This window comes from Oryzias latipes, chromosome 19 (assembly GCF_002234675.1).
Source record: "Oryzias latipes chromosome 19, ASM223467v1".
NCBI classification, from domain to species: Eukaryota; Metazoa; Chordata; class Actinopteri; order Beloniformes; family Adrianichthyidae; genus Oryzias; species Oryzias latipes.
This window is the reverse complement of record NC_019877.2, coordinates 3,075,226-3,096,765: the sequence shown is the minus strand read 5'-3', so window position 1 is coordinate 3,096,765 and position 21,540 is coordinate 3,075,226. Positions and strand designations below refer to the sequence as shown.

The window sequence follows — 21,540 nt, the reverse complement described above, 5'->3', positions numbered from 1 at the left end:
ACGACCTAAAGTCAACAAAAACACATAATTTGGTTCATTTATGATCATTCAAATTGACTTATGCAACAATTGTACAATATTTTAAATGTTAGTTAGTTAAATATGACTTTTTTTTAGCCAGAATCAATAAACCTGTGTTGTTTTCTAGGACATAGTTTCTGCAGAGCAGCAGGAGTTCATTAGGAATACGCCTCTAAGCTAAGGGCGGAAGCTGGCTGTGCTGTTAACGCCCCCTCCTGCTAGCTTACAGCCCCCTCACAAGCCCAACCTAACATTACCGCTGCAGCCAAGATGGCGAACAATGTTGCAGCTGTCCAGCCGTGGAGTTTAGATCCAGATTCCAGCTCAGACGACCAAAACAAAGACATTCGTGGATCTGTTTGTCCACATCGGAATGGAGCGGCGGGAATTTGTGGCGCGGCCAGCGTATTTTTCTACGTCACAAATAACATTGACTTCTGTGGAAATTCAGGAAATATTTGCTTTTTTCTTTTGAGGAGCTACTTTAACACAACAAGAACACAAAAAGGATGCAGAAGAGAAAGACCACAGATATGGATGGTGGAAGAAAACTCAGAAAAAAATCAAATTTCACATGGGGCTTTATCAGATTGAACATTATTATTATTTTGATTTTTTAAGGGGGAAAATACCAATCACGATGTTTTTGTAAATCACAGACTCGCAGATTTGCTTCAAAAATATGTTTTTCATCATATCATCACACACAACCTTAACAAAAAAAAGTATGACCAAATTAGGAGAAATTCAGATGAAAACCTCCATATTAGGACAATAGTTTTGGTTTTAGGGATAAAACGGCAGAAGATAAGTTTTAGTTTTTAAGAAATGCTGAAATAGAAAATCACAGTCAGACTTTCTTATTCTATGAAATTCGCTCAATGAAGTAATCCAAACTGTAAAAAGAACAAAAAAAAAACCACATTTGAATTTCCTAAAGATATTATTTATATAAAAAACTCTCTTACTCTTCTTTAAATGAAGCTAAGCATCAGACAAAAAGGTTATTCTGCATCATAAAGGATGCTGAGCGCAACAGAAAATGTAAATCTAAAAGTGTGTCTGTGCTTGTGCAGGAGGCACCATAGCTAAACTTCTTCTGTGGGGGTCACCCTTCTTCTTTGGTGGACTCCCCGACCTTCTCATTGTCAGCGAGCGAGTGGGAGTCCGGATATCGGTACATTTTACCGGTTTGTTCAGCTCTGAGCAAAGACCTGCAGTCCAGGATGATTGATGGGTGCTTGAAGAAGAAATGAGGAAAAGATTTGTGTTACACTTTTGATAGAGACATTTTTATGGCAGCATTAAAGTACACGTGGGAGGAAAACGGAAGGTTTTCCTTGGCATTTGTGTAAAAAAAGCCACATTTAACCAAACATTATGAAAAAAAACAATACCTCCCCCCACACACACACATCTGACTACTGCCTCTCCTTCTCATGTCCGTTTTGGTCTCCTTGTGCAGGAGCTGCTCCCATGAGAAGGTGGTGTCCATGCTGCAGGGCAGCGGAGCCATGCCCACCCTAGTGGTGGAGGACGGTCCCTGCGACGTCTCCTCAGAACAAACAGAGCTGGACGAACCTGCAAATCTGGCTCCAACCACGACCACTTTGCCCCGATCCCGGTGAGGAGTTGACGTCACGTCCCGGCCGTAGACGTCTTAGACAAAGGTCAATCGTCTTCAAGTTCTGTGTTCTGCAGGTCTCCGGCTCTCAGCTCTCTCCAGTGGGTGGCGGAGATCCTTCCTCCGAGCATCAAAGTCCACGGGCGGACCTTCAGCCAGCAGCTGGAGCATCTGCTCACCATCCAAGAGAGATACACCGTCTGCAAAGCTTTGGAGATCTTCTTCCAGCACCGGTGAGACGCTGCAGAGGCATGAAACACGTATAGAAATGATTTTAACGCAAAACATTTACAAACTGAGAATCATAAACCGGCTATGGAGGAAACTTATTCCAACACTCTGGTGAGACTCCTCCATACGGAAGTCTCTTGTGTTCAATAAAGAAAAAGAAAACGTTTTTCATTTTAATTTTTTGTGATTATTTTGTACACATTTTTCTTTATGTTTTTTGTACTTTTTTTCTTGTTTTTCATGCCAATTTTTCATGTTTTTTGAGTTTATTTTTCGTTTTATTTTTTCGTTTATTTTTCGTTTTTTTTTTCGTTCTAATTTTTCTTCCATGTTTTTCATGTTACATTTTTTTGTGTTTTTCATGCAAATGTTTTTGTGTTTTTCATGCTAATAAAAGCAAATAACTACAAACAAGCTGGACAAAGACCTGATCCTGATTTTTTTTAGGATATTTTTAAACGATTTTAAATAGAATTCTTTCAGTTTTTTGCAATATTTTTTAAAATGATTTTTGACATCATTTTTTTTAGATATGTTTCAATGATTTTCAAGATAATATTTTTATATAGTTTTAAAGTCTTTGATAAAATATTTGTTGTTTTTTTAAGATCTTTTTTTCTCATTTGTTGAGAACATTTTTCCCCGGACCACAACAATTGTAGCGCAAAAGTAAAAAGATGAGGACACATCCACATCTTGCATTACTTAAACTTATTGCTTTACTCTGGAGAGAAAGAGTAACAACGTCAGAGATTTCTGTGGAGTTTGTTTTACAACAATAAGTACTTGTGATGTTTTTGAGATTTTTTATGATATAATTACCGTGAAAGTGTTTGTGTGGAAAGTTTTTATTTGATTTTATTGATGTACCCGCCTGCCTCTGCAGCTTCACGTGCATCAACATTAAAGCACAGAACAAATGGATCTAAAATCTTGAACAAAAAACAAAACATTTGCTCGAAAAACACTGAAAATTAGAACTAAAGTCCAACCATGCTCCGTCTGTGAACAGCCAAGAGCTCTCTGACATTTTCCTCCTCGTCAGCTCTGAATGCCAGCAGAGATGGTGAAGACTCTCTGGCTCTGACTAGCAGATATGTGTTATCCTTGCAGGAACGTGGACACCCTGATCGTTGACGTGTTTCCGGTGTTGGACACTCCGGCCAAACAGCTGATCTGGCAGTTCATCTACCAGCTGCTGACCTACGACGAGCAGGAGCGCTGTCAGAGCAAGCTGTCGCGCTTCCTGGGGTTCAAGAGCAGCGGTGAGTGGCGGCGGCGGCGTCTGCAGACAGAGGCAGGACTTTGGCCTCAAGCCGTTGATGTTTTCCCTGTGATTGGTCGTGTCACAGCTGTGCTGGAGCCGGACGGAGCTTCGGAGCATCACCGGCGGAGCAGCTCTGTGCGCGTGACCGGGACGTCGTACCGCAGCAGCGTCCGGGAGCGGAGCTCCGACGACTGCATCATCGGGACTCACCTGGGAATGGGTACGTGAGCGGGCAGCACCTCCACAGGGATCTACCAACGTTCAAGTCCAATCATGTCAAACCAGTTTATGATGGAAAAGAACAAAAAAGAAATGCTCTTTTGCAAACATTTAACAACATTTCTATAAATATTTCAGAAAAAGTAACAGATTTTATTTTATGTTTAGTGTTCTTTGAAATCAATAAAAGTTATTTTCACTCTAAAGACTTAAATGAACAGCCTAAAACCACATAAACAATAAAAATCATAAAGGTTTTAAACATTTTTGTTTTTTTCAATCCCAAACGCGATTAAAATTTAAGAAGTAAGTAATTTTTTTATGTTTTGCTTGTCCTTGTAAGTATTATTCCCGAATTTATTTTATAATGTTTACATTAATAATTCATTTATTACTCAAGTTTTATTTATTTATTTATATTTCCTGCTTCATGTTTTTATTCTATTTGATTGGTATTGGCTTGTTTCAAGCAATTACAACAAACAAAAGAAATTAAATCATCACATAGATAAATTTAACAGGATGATCACTCATGAAAAATGAAAAATAAAAAGAATTAGAGATACACTTACACATACATTTCATAGTTATTTCTTTTCTATATTTCAGTTTTTTTTATCAAAACCTAAACAGTTTGGTAAACAAGAGTTATTTAGATATATAAACAACAAACAAGCATAAAAAATAATCTGCATGTACTGAAGCCTCAAAGCAAAAAGGATCAGTTTTTATTTTTTAGCATGTTTTATTTTAAAATCATCTTAATTTTATTGTTAAAATAATTGTAAAACTATTTTTAGTTGGTGAGTTTGAGTTGTTTAGTTGTGTAAACAGAAATGAATGGAGCAGTTTTTGTACAGGATTGTCATGAACCCGAGTCACAGAGGAGTCTGTGTTTGTGCTGCTCAGCTCTCAGGTTTTCTAACGTGAAAACCGTCTTAAAGGCTCTGCAGAGCAAACACCTCCCCTCCCATGAACTCCTCATCTCAGCTGCTTCTGTCTTTGATGAGCCCCCCCCTCCCTCCCCGGGAGCACGGAGGCCCATCAGCTGTAGCATCCATGGATCTTCATCACCATTGCTAACTCCTTCCTCCCAGAGCCGAGCCTCTGCCTCCTCTCTGGCTCCTCCATGCTTTCATCTGTCCTCTTAGCTGGAGGGCGGTGGATGAAGGAGGTCTTCATGTCTCCTCGTGCTTTATTGTGCTTTAGGAATTCATTTGGATGAATGTGGGAGCCCGGAGGAGAGGCAGTCAGGAGATGGAACCTCCTTCCCAGAGTCCCCTGACCTCAGTCATGTAGGTATTTCTGCAGTGATCCCTGAGCCCTCAGGTCTGTTCTTTTGAAGAGCCGCTCGTGAAGCATGACTCTGCAAATCGGAGAGCTAACCAGCTGATCCTGCCTCCGCCTTCAGATGACAGGCGTGTACACGGAGCTGGAGAGCATGTTCGCAGGGAAGAGTGTGTCTCCGCTGCGGGGCGGCGGCTCCCCCGCGGAGCCCAAGGCGCCGGGGCAGGCCGAGCCCTTCGGCCGCCCTCTTTCCCCGCTCACACTGCCCCCCCTCACAGGTACCCCGGGGCCGACACTCGCACCCGAACACACTCATGCTGCCAGCTTTATCAGGGGTCCCAGGACATTTGGCTGTCAAGTGCTTATATGCTGGTCTTGATGGCAGATGACAGATGCCATGTTCACATCATATGAAGAAACACATCCACTGATTTGATTTGCTGTGAACATGGCACAAAAACCACTGATTTTTGAATGAGTTGCTCATTCAAATCCAGCAAACTGTGCTTTCCAGGCTTCAGTTTCACTTTTTGTTGCCTAGTTTACCTGTTAAACTGACCCATAGAGAAGGCTGTCACAAGAAAAACTCTCTCTGAGTGTTCAGCAGGGGCAACTCTAACCCTGATCTCTGCAGGAAATCGTAAATCCGGCCTGTCGCTGTCCTGGAAGGAGCCTCTTCCGACCCCCGTGTACGAGATCCACCACCAGAGCAGCGTGGACTCCAACCCCTACGTCAGCCTGGAGAGCCCCCCGGCCTCCCCTCTGCTGTCAGACAGCGGTCCGAACACGACGACCCGCCGCAGAAAGCTCTTCACCTTTTCCCGGCCGCCTCGCAGCCGGGACACCGACAAGTTTCTGGACGCTCTGAGTGAGCAGCTGGGTCACCGGGTCACGCTGGTGGACGACTTTGCACCCGGCGAGAACGACTACGAGGAGGTGAGCAGAAACGTCATTCCAGTTCTTCAAATAGGGAGTAAATTCTACTCATCTACTTTTCTAACATCTGCTTTTCCTTTTCCTTTCACACACTTCTGCTCTTTGCTTGAATCTGTCCCCTTAACACACATCACACAGTCATCTGCAAAGATTGTGATCCATCGATCCCCATTCTAACTCTGTCCAGTTTATCCTGGAAAGAAAACAGCGGCTGAGCAGACGGTCGCACCACACGACTGACGACTGATTCTGGCTTTTGTCTCAAATCAGTCTCTGTAGAGTTTTTAAAGTCACCTCCGACAAACACAAAGCTAAAACATCTCAATGTCTAAATTTTTCTGGAAAAGATCTGAGATGCTTTGCAGCAGTTTCTAAAACGTGAGGTTATAACATTTCTTTGCATTTATTTCAGCTTTGGGTCAAAGAGATGTCCTGAATGTCAGTAACGGCATTTTTCTGGCCAGTTGGCGACAGATGACAGTTTAACAGTCATCGATTTTTAGCAAACGAAAATAATCGGACTCTCATACATGTGAACTTCAGCTGATCGTTTTTTTTCAGGAGACCCAAAAAATATTTACTCTATTCAAACTTAGGGCTCCAAATTAATATTTTCCCCCGTTTCTATATTTTCTATCAAATTGTAATTGTTAGAATTGGAGGATTTGCTGCTGTTAACATGGATTTTTTTTTAACCATTTGAACATTTGCAGTTAAAAACAGCAGAAGAAAAAAATAAAAAAATAAAAAATTTATTTAATTTTTTATTGGGATTATCCATAAAATGAGCTGAAAACTAAAAGTCCTTGTTCCTCTGTGTCACTAAAATTTCAGGCTTGAATAAAGATTCAAAGCTTGTAAGAATTTAAATCAGATTAGTGATAAAAGTTTTAAAAAGTCTTCATGTAAAAATCTATTAGTTTTAATTTAAAATGAACAGAAAGCTTTAATGGTGGAAAAACATGACTTTTTTTAAAGGTACATAATATTTGGAATGGGAAATACATTATTAATAAGTATTTATTATTAAAAAAATATGAATAAATATATGAACAAATGGTGTTAAACTTTAGCCTCTTTCAGTTCTGGGGGTGAAACAATGATTCATGTCTCCTGTATTCACAACTGGTTCTTACTTTAAGACAACTTTAAATATCAAGGGAGATTTTAGTGAGCTGATGGTGAAAAATAATAATCCTTTAATTATCTTGGCTGCTGTTAAGGACTTCTCGGAAGAATGAGTCAGGGCGTTATGGTGGTTTTTAGTTCTCCTGTGGAACAAAATCAGGCCTTTATAAGGCTTCCTCTTTGACTTCTTTAAAGTTTTGCTTCTCACATTCAAAGCTCTAAATGAACTCATTTATTACCCAGCTTCCCCCTCATGAGATCCACTGTGTACCAGGTTAAACATTAAAAAAACACTTTCCTCCAAAAGGTTTTTCAGACTTCCCTGCATCCATCCCACACACCACAAGAAATGTTCTGACAGATACAAAACTTGAATCTCATCAATTTTATGAAATAGAAACACAAGAAAAGTCATGTTTATATTCTTGAAAATGTGTCTCTAAATAGGTTGTAATCCTAAAAACAAATGAAAAAAATGTGTTATGGAAGGAATGTTAGCTTTGCTTCACATCCTTTTCACTCACACTGTATCTCTGCTGGCAAAATGACTGGAGGAGTAAGACTTTATTATTGTATCACACGAACAGATACGTGAAGATGGTTGTCATGGTTTGAGGAGAAGAGGTGAACCTGTAAGTAACACTCAGTTAGGCTGTAGAGCATCATTACGTTGCCGTGCTTCCTGTTTCCTGAATGTTTTTTCTGTTTTAAGCAGAGCTGCTTTTTTTGCTGCTTCTTTATATCAGTACATTTTCTGTGCTTCACATGTAGACGCGTGTAAGATCTGCAGATGTTTCAAACACTTTGTGCTTAAAAATCATTTTCTTTTTTGTGTAAAAATTACAGAACCGGAGTAAACATTTGACAGATTTCTGTCCTTTTTCACTCAATCCTTAGTAAGTTTCTGTTTTCAAGTATTTAATCAACTGACACTGTAAGTTCAATTAGACTGCTAATTATCATAGAAATTCAGAGGTGTAACCAGAAGAAGCTCTGATGGTGATTAGTGTTAAAGTTCGGAAAAGTTACCAGAAGAAACTCTGATGGGGATTAGTGTTAAAGTTCGGAAAAGTTACCAGAAGAAATTGATGATGATTAGCGTTAAAGTTCGGAAAAGTTACCAGAAGAGACTCTTCTGGTGATTAGTGTTAAAGTTTAGAAAAGTTACCAGAAGAAGCTGATGATTAACATTAAAGTTCGGAAAAGTAACCAGAAGAAACTGATTATGATCAGCGTTAAAGTTCTGAAAAGTTACCAAAAGAAACTGATTATGTTTAGTGTTAAAGTTCGGAAAAGTTAACAGAAGAAGCTGAGGATGATTAGCGTTAAAGTTCGGAAAAGTTACCAGAAGACGCTGATTATGATCAGCGTTAAAATTCGGAAAAGTTACCAAAAGATGCTGGTGATTAGCGTTAAAGTTCAGAAAAGTTACCAAAAGATGCTGATGATTAGGGTTAAAGTTCGGAAAAGTTACCAGAAGAAGCTGATGATTAACACTAAAGTTCGGAAAAGTTACCAAAAGAAGCTGATTATGATCAGCGTTAAAGTTCGGAAAAGTTACCAGAAGAAACTGATGATGATTAGCGTTAAAGTTCGAAAAAGTTACCAAAAGATGCTGGTGATTAGCGCTAAAGTTCTGAAAAGTTTCCAAAAGATGCTGATGATTAGCATTAAAGTTCGGAAAAGTTACCAGAAGAAGCTGATTATGATCAGGATTAAAGTTCGAAAAAGTTACCAGAAGAAGCTGATTATGATCAGGATTAAAGTTCGGAAAAGTTACCAGAAGAAACTGATGATGATTAGCGTTAAAGTTCGAAAAAGTTACCAAAAGATGCTGGTGATTAGCGTTAAAGTTCTGAAAAGTTTCCAAAAGATGCTGATGATTAGCATTAAAGTTCGGAAAAGTTACCAGAAGAAGCTGATTATGATCAGTATTAAAGTTCTGAAAAGTTAACAGAAGAAACTGATGATGATTAGCGTTAAAGTTCGGAAAAGTTACCAGAAGAAGCTCTGATGATGCGCCTCCTTCCTCAGATGAGTTTCCCGGAGGATCAGGATCCTGGATTCATGTCCCGGCGGCTCAGCAGCGACAGCAGCGAGGACCACAGCTGCAGCGATGAAGCCTCGTCTCCGACCTACTCCTCTGGTTCTGAACCGATTCCCCCTCCTCCCAACCAGAGCCCCCCACCTCCTCCTCCTTTCCAGGCTCTGATCCCCCCACCGCTTCCATTCACCGACACGCTCCCGCCTGTGCGCTTCTCCCCGGAGCACGTCCCCCGCAGTCGGATGCCCTTCCAGCCTCACCATCCCATCATACCTCCTCCACCGCCTCCCCTGAGGACGCTCCTGTCCAGCCGCCCCCCTCTCCACAAAGTCCTTCCCACCAGGGAAGGAGACAAGGCTCACCAGCGCTTCCAGCTTAACTCAACCCGGTTCTCTCAGTGCCCCACCACCCTGGGAACCTCCACCTTACGCTCAACCCAGCCCTCCCGCCCCTGCTACCTACCGCGCCAGCTCAGCCAGCCCCAACCCATTCGCCAGCCGACCCCTCAGCCCTCCCCCCAGCTGCTGAGGCAGAGCCAGCTGGTCCTGCAGAGGCACCACCAGCTCCATCACCAGCACAGCTACCAGGGCCCAATGCCACCCTCCCTGCAAGACCCCGCCCCCACCGGCTCCTCGCTGCTCTCCCAGCCATCTGAGCCTCAGTCCCTGCCTCTCAAGATCAACCAGCAGGACACCCAGCAGGTAACGTCTGCACAGATATGTCAGGAGCCTCCGCTCACCTGTTTTCAAACCACCCGTCTGTCACCTCCAAGGCTCCCCCACCTCCACCTCCACCCCTGCCACCACCCTGCGACCCGCCTCCGCGACCCAAGACGGGCCGCCCCACCTCAGACAACCAGATGAGTGTGAAGAGGCTGCGCTGGGAGCAGGTGGAGAACTCTGAGGGAACCATCTGGGGTCAGGTGAGCTATGATTTCAATATTCTGTTTTCACTGTTCTTCTGTCTCACTGCGGGTCTGAGCAAACATTTTACCACTGCCACATTTTTATTATTAATTATTTTTTAGAAATAATGAAGGACACCCCCCCCCCCCCTGAAAAAAAAAGCAAAAACAGATGACATCACAGTGGGAAAAAACGTCAAAAAAAGGAATGGGGCCATAATCTCTTTAAAAAAATTTCATTATCCACTAAACCAACATACACGTGTCTGGGACATCGAAAGGAAGTTTTAAAAGGATTATGGGATGGCCACAGGACCAACGGCTTGGTGGCCAGTCAGTGACAGTGTGAAATTTTGTGATTTTCCCATAATATGGGGAAAGGAAACTTTGGTTACAGCGATCTTCACCAAATTTCACACACATGCTAGCAGGTTAGCTCTTCAAGCACAACCAACGTTTTGATGACCTTTGGCCTTGGTAAGGCAACAATTATGCATTTGAAGAGAAGACCAACAAAAAAAACACGTTCTACATATTTAATCTTTTTCTCGGGATTTCAGCCTTTTGCCCCGTGGAGAAAATATTCCTTTTTGAAGTTTGTAGATTTTGAACAAAAATGGCGTTTCCCTGTTGCTCGCACTTTTTCTTACCGGATCATTGTGAAAATGTGCTTAATTGTACTTAAATCCTTGGATCGAGCTGATCAAAATGATTCGCAATATGAACATATTAGAAATGTGGCCGTGGTTAATCAAAAAAACTCTGTTGCCATGGAAATCCGTTAATTTACATATTCTTCTAAATAGTACATAGATCTGTTAGTCGAGTGGGGCAGGTGGGGAGAGTGGGGGGCATATAGTCAGTAGGGGGGGGTAACAAGGAGGGGAAATTGCCACACAATTTGATTTAGTTTTGGAAAAAACAAAAAGTTTGTCATCCTCTTCTCACCTTGGAGGAGGTTCTCACTCCGCCCACACCTCTTCTGCCGTATTTGGAAGGTCTTCTGTTTCTCAGATGAGTCACTGCGGCATCAAAAGAACAATCTGCTTTCAGAAAATGTCCGAATCTGAAACTGCTGCCAACTCTCGACAACAAATCTGATTTCAAGAGTCTGTCTGTTTTAGCTCGGAGAGGAATCGGACTACGACAAGCTGAGCGACATGGTGAAATACCTGGACCTGGACCTGCACTTTGGGACTCAACGCAGATCCAGTACGATTCATTTAGAATCTTTTTTAACCATCACACTCATCGTTCAGTGTCGTTTTCGTGGTCTACCCTCAAAATGCTTCTGGATAACGGTTCAAATCCCCTGTTTCTGTGTGTGCCTCCACAGTTCTGATGTTATCCATGTTTGGAGCTGCTCCATTCACCTCCAAATCCATTCTCCATGTGGCACCATAGTCTTTCTGCCTTGTCTGAGTCCAATAATAACACAGACCTGCCAGAGGGGGGGTGGCGACTGTAATGGATGAAGCTTCTCTTCATCTGATAGCGGGGCTGTGTTATTAAGCCATCAATCTGCCGTCTGCAGGCTCTCTAACTTGTGTAGACCTCCCGGTGCCTGGAGAACAAATCCTTACACTCTTGTTAAAATGATCAGTCTCTCCTCCAGAGCCAGCCTTCCTGCCGGAGAACTTTAAAAAGAAAGACGTGGTGGAGATTCTGTCCCATAAGAAGGCCTACAACGCCTGTGAGTACACGCCTCCCTTCTGCTCCTGGTTGGTCCGTGCTTTTTTGGCGACCATGTCAGGGTAGAGCAGATCTTCAGCCTTGATCCAACTCAGAAAAGGACTCCTGTCCTCCAAAGCTACTTGATTGCTACTCTTCCGGTGCTGTCTTCCTGTCAAAATCCGTCTCTCAAGAAGTTTTAAAAAGGAAACTTGGGTTAAATTAAATTCCATTTTAGCCATAGAAGGGCTTTTCATTCGAGATCAAGGAGCATAAAGGGCTGTAAACAAAAGCTACCAGCAAACAATAACTTTATAAATCGTTTTAAAACATTTTCAAATTCCAAATTCACACAAATGGCCCTTCATCACTTTTACCGACATTCACTTCACTCCCTCATATTAAAACTGAGGCATGAAACTAAGAAACGTAGCTAGCAGAGAAACAAATAGTATTGTGGGGGATCCATTTACCCCGGGGCCAGGCCCGACCACAAGGGGGGTCGCCACCGCAGACCGCAGCAGCGGAGGGTCCAGTCCACAGCTGTAGGCCCTCCCAGGCCGAGCCAGCAGAGCCCCAGAGGAAAAAAGAAAGGGATCCCCACGAGGAAGCTCTAGAGTTCACAATAAATACATGAGTTTAGAATAAATAAGTTTGGGTGCTGCTTGTTTTTGGGTCGTCCGGGTCCGTGGAGGGTCGTAGAGAGGAGAGGTCGCACAGGTGGGTCAGTTCCCTTGAGGCTCGTAAGGCCGCCTCAAGGGACGTCATGAAAATGGAACGTACCATTGTTCTGCGTGTGGTAAGTGTATTGTGATACACTTACATACATTTACTTTTGTCAATTCCTCTGAAAATAATATAAACCTGTTTGTCACCTCAAGACAACATACAAATAAAATGGTTGCTATGGAGATAACCCAACAGAAAAGCTGCCATTTTGAAAACAGGAGGAGAGTGCGGGGCGTGTAGCGGTCGTACAGCCAGTTACAGGTGGCCCAAAAGGGGGCGGTGAGGGCGGGAGGGGATTCTCTTTTTGAATGTTCACTGATGTGTCTGGGTTATGAGATGATCTGGGTTTCATAACCGGCAGATAAACATTCACTCAGCAGCTGGAGACACAGCGATCTCCTCCATCTCATCTTCCTCTTCCTCCTCCTCCTCTTCCTCTGCAGCCATCCTCATCGCCCACCTGAAGCTGTCCCCCGCCGAGCTGCGCGAGGTGCTGATGAACATGAGCACGGACAGGCTGGAGCCGGCCCACATCAAGCAGATGCTGCTCTACGCGCCCAACGAAGACGAGGTCAAGCAGTACGAGCAGTTCGAGGAAGACCCCAACAAGCTGAGCGAGCCGGACCAGTTCATCTTCCAGGTTCCTCTTTGAGTCGAGCGAAAGCTCAAACCGCCGCGCGGGATGGTTTGAGCCAACGTGAGGTTTCTGCATTTCAGATGCTGATGGTGCCCGAGTATAAGACTCGCCTGCGGAGTCTGCATTTCAAGACGACTCTGCAGGAGAAGACGGAGGAGATGAAGGTGGCCTTTGATTACATCTACAAGGCTTCAGTGGAGCTCAGGAGCAGCAAGAAACTAGCTAAAATCCTGGAGGTAAAGAAAGGCCTATCCGATCAAAGGCTGAATCCGGCGATGAAACTCAATGTTTACCGTGCTTTTATTTTTCCACCAACAGTTTGTTCTCGCCATGGGAAACTATCTAAACAACGGGCAGCCGAAGAGCCACAGAACGACCAGTTTTAAGATCAACTTCCTCACTGAGGTGCAGCTCATGCTTCCCATGTTTGACCATCATCACGATTTCAGGCTCTAACCCGTCCCTCCCCTCCCTCCGCAGTTAAGCACGACCAAAACAGTGGATGGGAAGTCCACTTTTCTCCACATCTTGGCCAAATCTTTGTGCCAACACTTCCCTGAGCTGCTCAGCTTTCCTAGAGACCTCACAACGGTTCCTCTGGCTGCTAAAGGTAACGGCAGAATCGGTTCAGACGGGCGGGCTTTCTTCTGCCGTCCTGGACGACTCGATTTGCTCTTATTGCGCCTTTAACCCTTGTGCTATCTTAGATGACCCCACCCTTACGGTGACGTGTTCTCCCTACCATGACAAAGTTGGATAAAGGTGGAAAGATTTCATGTAATCCATGGACACCAGTAAAGATCACAAATCATTGGGTCTAGTGGGTCTAGATGACCCAACTCCCAATGTCAAAGTGCCTAGGACAGCACAAGAGTTAAGTCTACCAACACAACCAAAGTTTTGTTGTCCTTTGATTTTTCCCCTGAAAAAAAATCACGTCAAATGTAAATTGTCCTAGAGATTTTAATCTTTCACCTCATAATTCCTCCAGCATTATTGGGAAGTTATTGGGGGAAACAATATGATTTAGAGAAGTTGTAGATTTAGAACAGATTTTGCAGAAGTGGCGCTCCCCTGTTGTTTACTGTGGAAATGTTACACATGAATCGTCAACTCAAGCTGAACGAAACAATATGACATACGATATGAAGGTATTAAGATTATGAGTGGGGTTGACAAAAAGCCTCTGTTGCCAAGGAAATAAAAAAAATTACTTTTGCAGATTCATCTAAACATGACCTAGATTTGTTCGTATGCTCCAGGCGACCAAAACATAAAATGGTTGCTATGGAGATAAACCAATAGAAAAGCTGCCATTTTGAAAGAGGGCTTACTTTCATTTTATTGAATTGTGCAGCTCTGACCTGGGAGACAAGAGTAGACGGGGGGGGGGGGGGGGGGGGGCAGCGGCTAAGCCAGTGATGGCGGGTCAAAACGGGGCGATGGGAACGGAGGTGGAGTGTGCCTGCAGGCCATGGCACGCTGCTTGCGACTTTCATCTGTTAGTTTTATTTCATTTTAAATTTCCTAAAAAGAAAAATGAAACCCCAAAAAATGTAAACGATACGTTTGAACATAAACAGCCAACAACTTTCATTTTGAGACGGAAAAGGTTGAAAAGTCTATCTAATCCTTGAGATATAAACTCGACTTCTATTATTATACTATCAACACGTTAGAGATACAGTTTTCATTTTAATTTAATTTCAATTTACAAAATCAATTTATTTACATCTATACAAGAAAGTCTATTATGTAGACTATACATTTATATACATCCGAATGAACACTTATTTTAATTAACACTTATTAATTGACTTACATTTTCTTTCAGGACTTTTATTTTAAATTCACAGAATGTATTAATGGAAACCTTTTTTCTTTGTTCCTTAAATTAATGTCTGGCCGCAGACTGAGCCCTCAGTTTTAGAAATTCCCTACTTTATGAATCAAGCAGCTATAGCACCCAAAACAGATCTAGTGGTTAAAATCCCATTTGGTGCTTTTCTTAGCGTTTTTTTTATTGTTCTTCTAACAGTGAACCAGAGAGTCATCACATCCGAGCTGAGCGACCTCCACGCCACCATCCAAGACATCAGGACGGCCTGTCAGAAGATCCCCGCCACCCCTGAGGATCACTTCACGTCTGTCATGAGCGTAAGCCTCCACATGCAGAAAACATTCATGTTTTAGAATATTACCGCTTCCCGCAAAGGTTCCTTTATTTCTGAGATCTACCTAAAAGCAGCCAGCTGTAATAAAACTGAGATTTTCCCTGATTTTCTCGTCGTTGCTGCTTTTTCACTCATTTCAATCTAAATCCCGATCATTCTGGATGAATAATGAAGAAAACCATCCTTTTTTGTTGTTTTTTAGTTTATTTTTTGCTTAGTAGTCAGTGTGTCGTGTCAGATCTAATAGATCAGAACAGTTCATTCAAATGGAAGTGATTTAAAGAAAAAAAAACATAGTAGGGTCCCTGAGAGAATATTGTCTTTAAGTATCTTGAAATAAAACTTTGATCCGATCATTGATCAATCATTTAACGTTTTCTTTGAGCCTCCTGGTTTCTGATGGAAACTCTTTTCAATCAATAACGTTCAGCTCACATGTTGCTGTTTAATTCGATCAATAAAACAGAATTTAATTTAGCTTAAAACGGAAAAGAATGGAACTGTTAGAGTCACCATTTAAATTTGTCTTTTCCGACCAATTTAAAAAAAGAAAAAGTTAAAAAAAAACGCATGTGGCCGTTGAAGGATGCAGCCCTCGAATGCGGACACGCCCAACGACTCGACAGTCACCTGTCCGTCAATAGATCCCGCCTCCTTTTTAAATGCAACTGAAAACTGTTTATTAAATTCTTTTCCAGTAAGTTTTTCATAAAAATAAAAGCAGCCAAGTAGTTGAAAATGTTTGTTGAAACCACAGTTTAGCATGTTTGTATTCGTTAAAATAAAGACAAACACTTGATGTGTATAATATGTTGTACCCCGTTGTTCTCTTGTTCACTTTTAAAGGTGTTTCTACTCAAAAGTCAAAGGTTTCCACTTGTTCTGCACAGAATTTAAATGTTTTGTTTTTTTGTCGCACCACTGCAGTTATAGTGTGGAGTCTGCCTCTAGTGGCAAGATTGTGAAATGACAATGAAATTTGTGAAATGTCAAAATCAAGATTTTTTTTAATGTATTTATGGTTGTGCTTTTTCTAAAATGAGGATTTAAGAACTTCCAAACTGCCGTTTTTTTCTTATTTTTCGCTGCCATTTCTGCAGAGTTTCCTGGAGAACAGCCATCCTGCCATCCAGTCTCTGGAGTCCCTGCAGAACCGAGCCATGGAGGAGTTCTCCAAAGTGGCCTCCTACTTTGGAGAAGACAGCAAGTCCACCAGCACAGAGTCGTTTTTTGGCATCTTTGCAGATTTCATGACCAAGTTTGAGGTAAACTGTGTAAATGGATGTATTTTTTTTTTTTTAGTGATGCAAAGTACAGCTGACGGTGGAATAAATACATTAAAGTCCCGAGACGAGTCTGACTCAGGCTTTTATCTTCCAGAGAGCGCTCTGCGAGACTCAGCCTCCAGAAAACCCCCGGAGCCCCAGACTGTCTTCCCCTCTGGCCTGGTAGGAAACAGAAGAGCAGAGAAAGAAAGTTCCCTCTGCTCTCCACAACCAAAGTGCCAAGATCACACCCAGAGACTCGGAAAGCAACAGGAACAGAGACGCTGTCACCCAAACAGAAACTCGCAGCTTCACACCGCAGCAGACGAGGGCAGCAGAGCTGCGGCTGCAGGTGCTGCAAAGAGCAGAGATGCCACGTCTTTATACAATCTCTGCATCCTTTTGGAACGCACGTCAGTTTAACATGCAAGACTCCCTGTCCCTGCAGCAAAGGGGGGATTTAAGATGTTTATTATACAACTATAAAGTTTATATTTTCTATCAGATCCTATGAAAGAGCTGTAAAAAAAGGAGAGGAGGACTTGGAATTCACAAGCAGCTAAATGATGCATTCACTGCCTCCCACAGAGCAGGTTTTCTGAGTTTTGTTATTTAAGGAGGACCGATGAGGATGTGAGGGATGAGAATCACTTCACACCCACTTCTGGTTCGACTCTGCTTACGAACACGATCGCCAGTTTGAAAAAAGAAACGTGACCCTTCTGAGGACAAGCTGTGATTTTAAACACAAAGCCGCAAAATTGGATGAAAAAAACAAATATTGTGTCCGGCTGCCGTCCGGGACGGAAAAGACAATTCTTCTTTCTTTCTTTCTGCACCCTTGAGCCAGAATGTCTCCCCTCCCACATCCTTAAGAACTCAACCAAACGTGCACGTACCTGGTACCCGTCAAAAATGATGACATCACAGCGGGAGAAACCATCAAAAAAAAAAGTGAAGTAAAACAGCTGGTGCCAAAATTTCTTCTTGGGTGTTATAAAAAAATCTATTTGAATAATTTTTAAATCTTCGCAAGAAGCGATCTTGACTAAATGCCACCTGTTTAGGTCCACAACCACAACCAAAGTTTCTCTAACCTTTAACTCCGGGAAGACGCCGCCATCTTGAATTTAATTTAAAAACAAAACTGCTATAAATTGAAACTCCTCCGTGCGATTTCGATCTATCACCTCACAACTCCCCGAGGATTTTTGAGAAGCTCCTCTGGGAAAAATGTTTGTTTCACAGTTTTGATCAGCGTTAGCTTGGCGAGCTCACAACAATGGCGTTTACCTGTTGCTTGCCTTTTTTTTTTTTTTTTACCAGAATCAAGTGAAAGTCGTTGGCTGAACGAAACAATAGGACAAACAATATCAACATATAAGGAATGTGAGGGCAGTCAACAACAACAAAAAACTCCGTTGCTAAGGAAATCCAAAAATGTACTTTAGCCGATTCTTCTAGAAATGACATAAACGTGATCGTCACCCCAAGGCGACCAAAAAATATAATGGTTGCTATGGAGATAAAACCAACAGAAAACCCACCTTTTTGAAAAATATGTTGTTTTTTTGAACAATTGGTCACATGCAAATCTAACCGGGGGAATTGAGGCAGAAAAAGAGAGTGACTTTACTTTTCTTTTCATCAAGACATGAAAAAGATTAAATAATAATAATTCTGGAGATAAAGCCCATAAATAAACATAAAAGGTAATTAAAATGGCAATATGGTTTTAAAATAAACTTTTCAAGCATGTTAAAAATATATAATTTCATATTATTATGTCATTTGTAAAAAGAATAAATGTTGGTTGCTAAGGAAAAAATTGACAAATTATTCAAAGATAGGAGCACAAAACTAGCTAATCCTGATTATCAGATATGAAAAACGTTCTGTGGTTGCTACAGAGTGGTCCCTTCAGACTATTATTCAAAAAAAACTTTTTCCTTTCAAATTAATAAAAAAAAATTAAGAAATATTAGTAAGTAGATGCTGAACTTGAGTCATAAATCCTAAAAAAAAAAAACCCAGAAGATTTAAACCGGATGGGTTCAAATGTAGATTATTAATCCAGTAAAAATCGCCCTCAGATCCCGGCTGCTTTGTCTTTGATTGAACATTTCGACAAAAGGTCACCTGTGGCTGCGGCGTCAGCACCGTTTCAAGTCGTGTGGGCGGACCGGCGAGCGTCAACAACAATGGATGTCCTCATTTCTGACAGAACAAAGAGACAAAAGACAGATGAAAACTCCCAGCTGCCCATGAACTACACGTGGGAGAGAGAAAAAAACAAAAAACCATCCTGCTGTCAGGTATTGCATTCTGCTTCAGTGGTTGTCATGGTGACATCATGACTCATCTACAGTGCTATGGACTTGTGTTGTATCCATGACAATGATCTACTGTTTAAGGTGTAAATTTAGTCTTTTCTATGCACCGTTCATCATGTGCATTTGTACGCTGGCGTCCCACTTTATTTATTTGTCTTTTTTTTTTTTTCCTGCTCATCTCACAGCTTCAGCTGACGAGGCCTTCTCGTCACCGTGCAAGCGCGGCGGCTGCTGTAGGTGTCGTGGCGGTGTTTTCTTGTCCCAGTCCAAAGCATGACGGTGCGGTTCAAGTGTTGAGATGTGCAGCCGGTAGCGTCTCCGTTTCCACCCTTTTAAAGCTTTGAAGAGAAAATCCTTTTGATTTTTTTGTCGTAGTTTTCTATGTATGCTCATGTCTTGTGCTCTCTAGACTTTCAAATAAAGAAAATGTTTTTCATCAACGAGTCTTTTATTTTATGTTTTAATTTCCAGTGGGGGGAAAAATGCATTATATAAACATTTTTTGATTAAAATTTTCTCACAACGTTGCTGCAGCTCACTTAGTTTTTTTTTAAATATCTTTTCAAAATATTTGTTTAATTTTCAGATTCAGGTCTGGACGGGACAAAAACATTCCTGTTTTTCCCCTTAACTCAGAAAAAAGTTCCTCTTTTTTCAAAAGTTCACAGCAGGCCCACATGGTAGCACCTCCACCCCCATGCTTGACAGCTTGTAGGAGTTTCTGCAAAAAACAATGTGTTCTCTTCTGATCCATGAAGCCTCGTGATGATTTCAGACAGTTTTTTTTGTCCTAACTTGTTGCTTGGTAACTACCTTCATACTTATATTATTTTGGACTTTAATGGATCTGTTATGACGCTCTTTGCCGTTTTCTGCATTTCTCTGAGCATTTTACTCTTGAACTCGATGGTAGACGGTGCCTCTTGTTCAAGTTTGATCTTAACTTGCAAAAAAAACAATAAAAAAGGTTGAATTTAATTGCACTTTTGGAGATAATTTCTCAAAGATTTTTGCAGGTGCTGTTTGTTCCATCTGGTAACAGACCTAAATGCACACGTGTGGACACGAACAAACGATCAGCATCGATCAGCTACATCCAGTTCATAAGTAACATGACCTTCCGTGGTCTATAACAGACGTAAAATTCAATGAAGCTGCTTTAAATTTGGGGCTTTGGTATGAACAGAATGTAAAGAAGAGGCTCTTCGGATTATGGTGGACACAGTGAATCTACGGACGTCCAGCCTCCCTCATGCCGTGGTGCAGCGGCCTGATCAGAAGGTTGCAGGTTCGATTCCTGCCCAGCCTTGGAATGATGGCGCCACCAGCGTGTGATTGTATACAGCGCTTTGGGCCTTCGAGGAAGGTAGAAAGTTTACGAGACGGTGGCCGATCACAGTAGCTCTGACTTCATCAGATGTTCCAGATCTTTGTCTTTGCTGACCTCAAACTCCTCCCACTTTTGACCATTGGAGGGCTTCACAAACCAGCGCTGGCTTACTGGTCATGTTCTCTGACATCAGTCGCCACAAGTGTGATCAGTTTTGAGCTCTAGTGGTGACGCCTGCGTATCCTTTGTGTTTGACACCTTTTTTACATCATAATGAAAATGTGTTTGCATGTCGTGTCTGAAAACTGAGGAGGGTTTTGCCAAAGGAATGATGGATTCAAACGATTTGAGGAAAAACTGCCAAACGAGGAGACAAATATTTGTTCTTATGCTTTATTTTCTTTGGAAAGAGTATATAACCACGCTTTTATATTACACAATTTATTCCACAGCCGGGGGAAACTAGACGAGCCTGGAAAGGCAGGAGCTTCATCTCCAGCTCGATGGCGTCCGTCTTCAAGAGTCTGGAGACGCGCAGCAATAAGGCAGTTAAACGCAGAGGAGAAGGAAGAGGAAACCTGACGCGTCCATCATCTCTGATGCGTCCCAGACCTTCTCCGCTGGTACCATACACCGGCTCGGTCCAATTGGAACCCAACTGAGGCCGGAAAAAAAAAAAAAAAAGAGGCTCACATAGAAAATAGACAGGACATCTTTTGACCTGGCAGAATCTGACACCACGTCACTGCTGAGAGGTCGGGGCGGCTCTCGGCTCAGTGGGAAAGACCAGAGAGGCGCTTCATTAGAAACCTCGCAACTGTGCAACACGGACCCGGTTCTACACTCTGCTCAGCCCGCGGCGTGCAGCAGCTGTAACATAGACGGAGGGAAAGGAAGGCCAAAATACTGACGGAGACGACTCAAACACTTTCCAGAGACACTTCTGCCAACATCCAGACAGGAAATAAAGGATCTGGGAGGAACCCATAAGGCATGAATTCATTCAGAGACTGCATCGATTATGTGTTTGCTACTTTACCAAATAAATAGAAAAGTGATAGAAAACAAACAAAAAGTGTCTGAGATGACTGGAAACCTGCAGTCATCGTCACCCTTCCACCCCCAAAAGACACACTTTGATTCTAAGGCCATTTACGGGGAAATCAACATTCAGAGGCTCGTCCGTCCACTTCCTGTGGCGCCGCCGTCTCCGCAGTCAGCTCAGCGTCTTCATAGTTCAGGGATCACAAAGACCTGACGCAATCAGCTCAGACTTCTCCTTCATCCGTTTGCTGCTGCGGCGGCAGAAATCGCAGCGGGAGGTTGGACGAGGAGGTCAAAGGTGAAGCGATTGAAGCAGACGAGGTCTTTAACGTAGGGAGGAGGCCGAGGCGGAGCCATCTCCTTATAGAACGGTGCTCTCCGTGTCCAGGTCGCAGTCTCTGGGATGAGGCAGGAAGGAGGAAGAGGAGGTCATCACCGCTTGCTGGTCCACAGCGAGCTCTGGGACCAACGCTCGCCTCAGCCCCCCGAGGGTCGGGTCTAAACGGCAAACAGAGGGGGGGGACATAAGTGAGAGGAGCTGCTGAGACGGCGCCGATTCAGACGCTTTCCATGCTCACAGGCACAAAAGTAAAGACGCATGCCCTCACGGTCATCACAAACACGTGCAGCCTGGAGCTGCGGCGGACGCTCACACCGTCACAGTTTCCACAGCTCTGCCAGGCGACAGCAGGGGGC

General features: G+C 42.7%; 2 protein-coding genes across 9 annotated transcripts in view; one reads left to right on the top strand and one right to left on the bottom strand.

Annotated features, from left to right (window-relative positions):
- The window catches only part of grid2ip (Grid2 interacting protein), a 34,410-nt gene extending 15,500 nt beyond the window's left edge, over positions 1-18,910 (top strand). Inside the window, exons 6-24 of one of the 4 annotated variants that reach the window (XM_023949495.1) lie at positions 1,487-1,645; positions 1,723-1,878; positions 2,990-3,141; positions 3,229-3,363; positions 4,572-4,657; positions 4,774-4,927; positions 5,284-5,585; positions 7,301-7,345; positions 8,748-9,458; positions 9,530-9,679; positions 10,786-10,873; positions 11,277-11,354; positions 12,505-12,701; positions 12,779-12,934; positions 13,017-13,103; positions 13,179-13,308; positions 14,737-14,855; positions 15,973-16,137; positions 16,253-18,910. In XM_023949495.1, the coding sequence (XP_023805263.1) occupies positions 1,487-1,645; positions 1,723-1,878; positions 2,990-3,141; positions 3,229-3,363; positions 4,572-4,657; positions 4,774-4,927; positions 5,284-5,585; positions 7,301-7,345; positions 8,748-9,458; positions 9,530-9,679; positions 10,786-10,873; positions 11,277-11,354; positions 12,505-12,701; positions 12,779-12,934; positions 13,017-13,103; positions 13,179-13,308; positions 14,737-14,855; positions 15,973-16,137; positions 16,253-16,324 (3,142 nt within the window). In that variant the 3' untranslated portion in view covers positions 16,325-18,910. Of the gene's footprint in view, positions 1-1,486; positions 1,646-1,722; positions 1,879-2,989; positions 3,142-3,228; positions 3,364-4,571; positions 4,658-4,773; positions 4,928-5,283; positions 5,586-7,300; positions 7,346-8,747; positions 9,459-9,529; positions 9,680-10,785; positions 10,874-11,264; positions 11,355-12,504; positions 12,702-12,778; positions 12,935-13,016; positions 13,104-13,178; positions 13,309-14,736; positions 14,856-15,972; positions 16,138-16,252 lie in introns of all 4 variants that reach the window. The other 3 variants (XM_023949494.1, XM_023949496.1, XM_023949497.1) reach the window with 3 other exon arrangements.
- Positions 18,911-20,177: 1,267 nt separating this feature from the next.
- The window catches only part of arhgap17 (Rho GTPase activating protein 17), a 30,683-nt gene continuing 29,320 nt past the window's right edge, over positions 20,178-21,540 (bottom strand). For 4 of the 5 annotated variants that reach the window (XM_023949432.1, XM_023949433.1, XM_023949436.1 and 1 more), the window contains one exon: positions 20,178-21,342. In XM_023949432.1, the coding sequence (XP_023805200.1) occupies positions 21,206-21,342 (137 nt within the window). In that variant the 3' untranslated portion in view covers positions 20,178-21,205. The remainder of the gene's footprint in view (positions 21,343-21,540) is intronic. The other variant, XM_023949434.1, reaches the window with a different exon arrangement.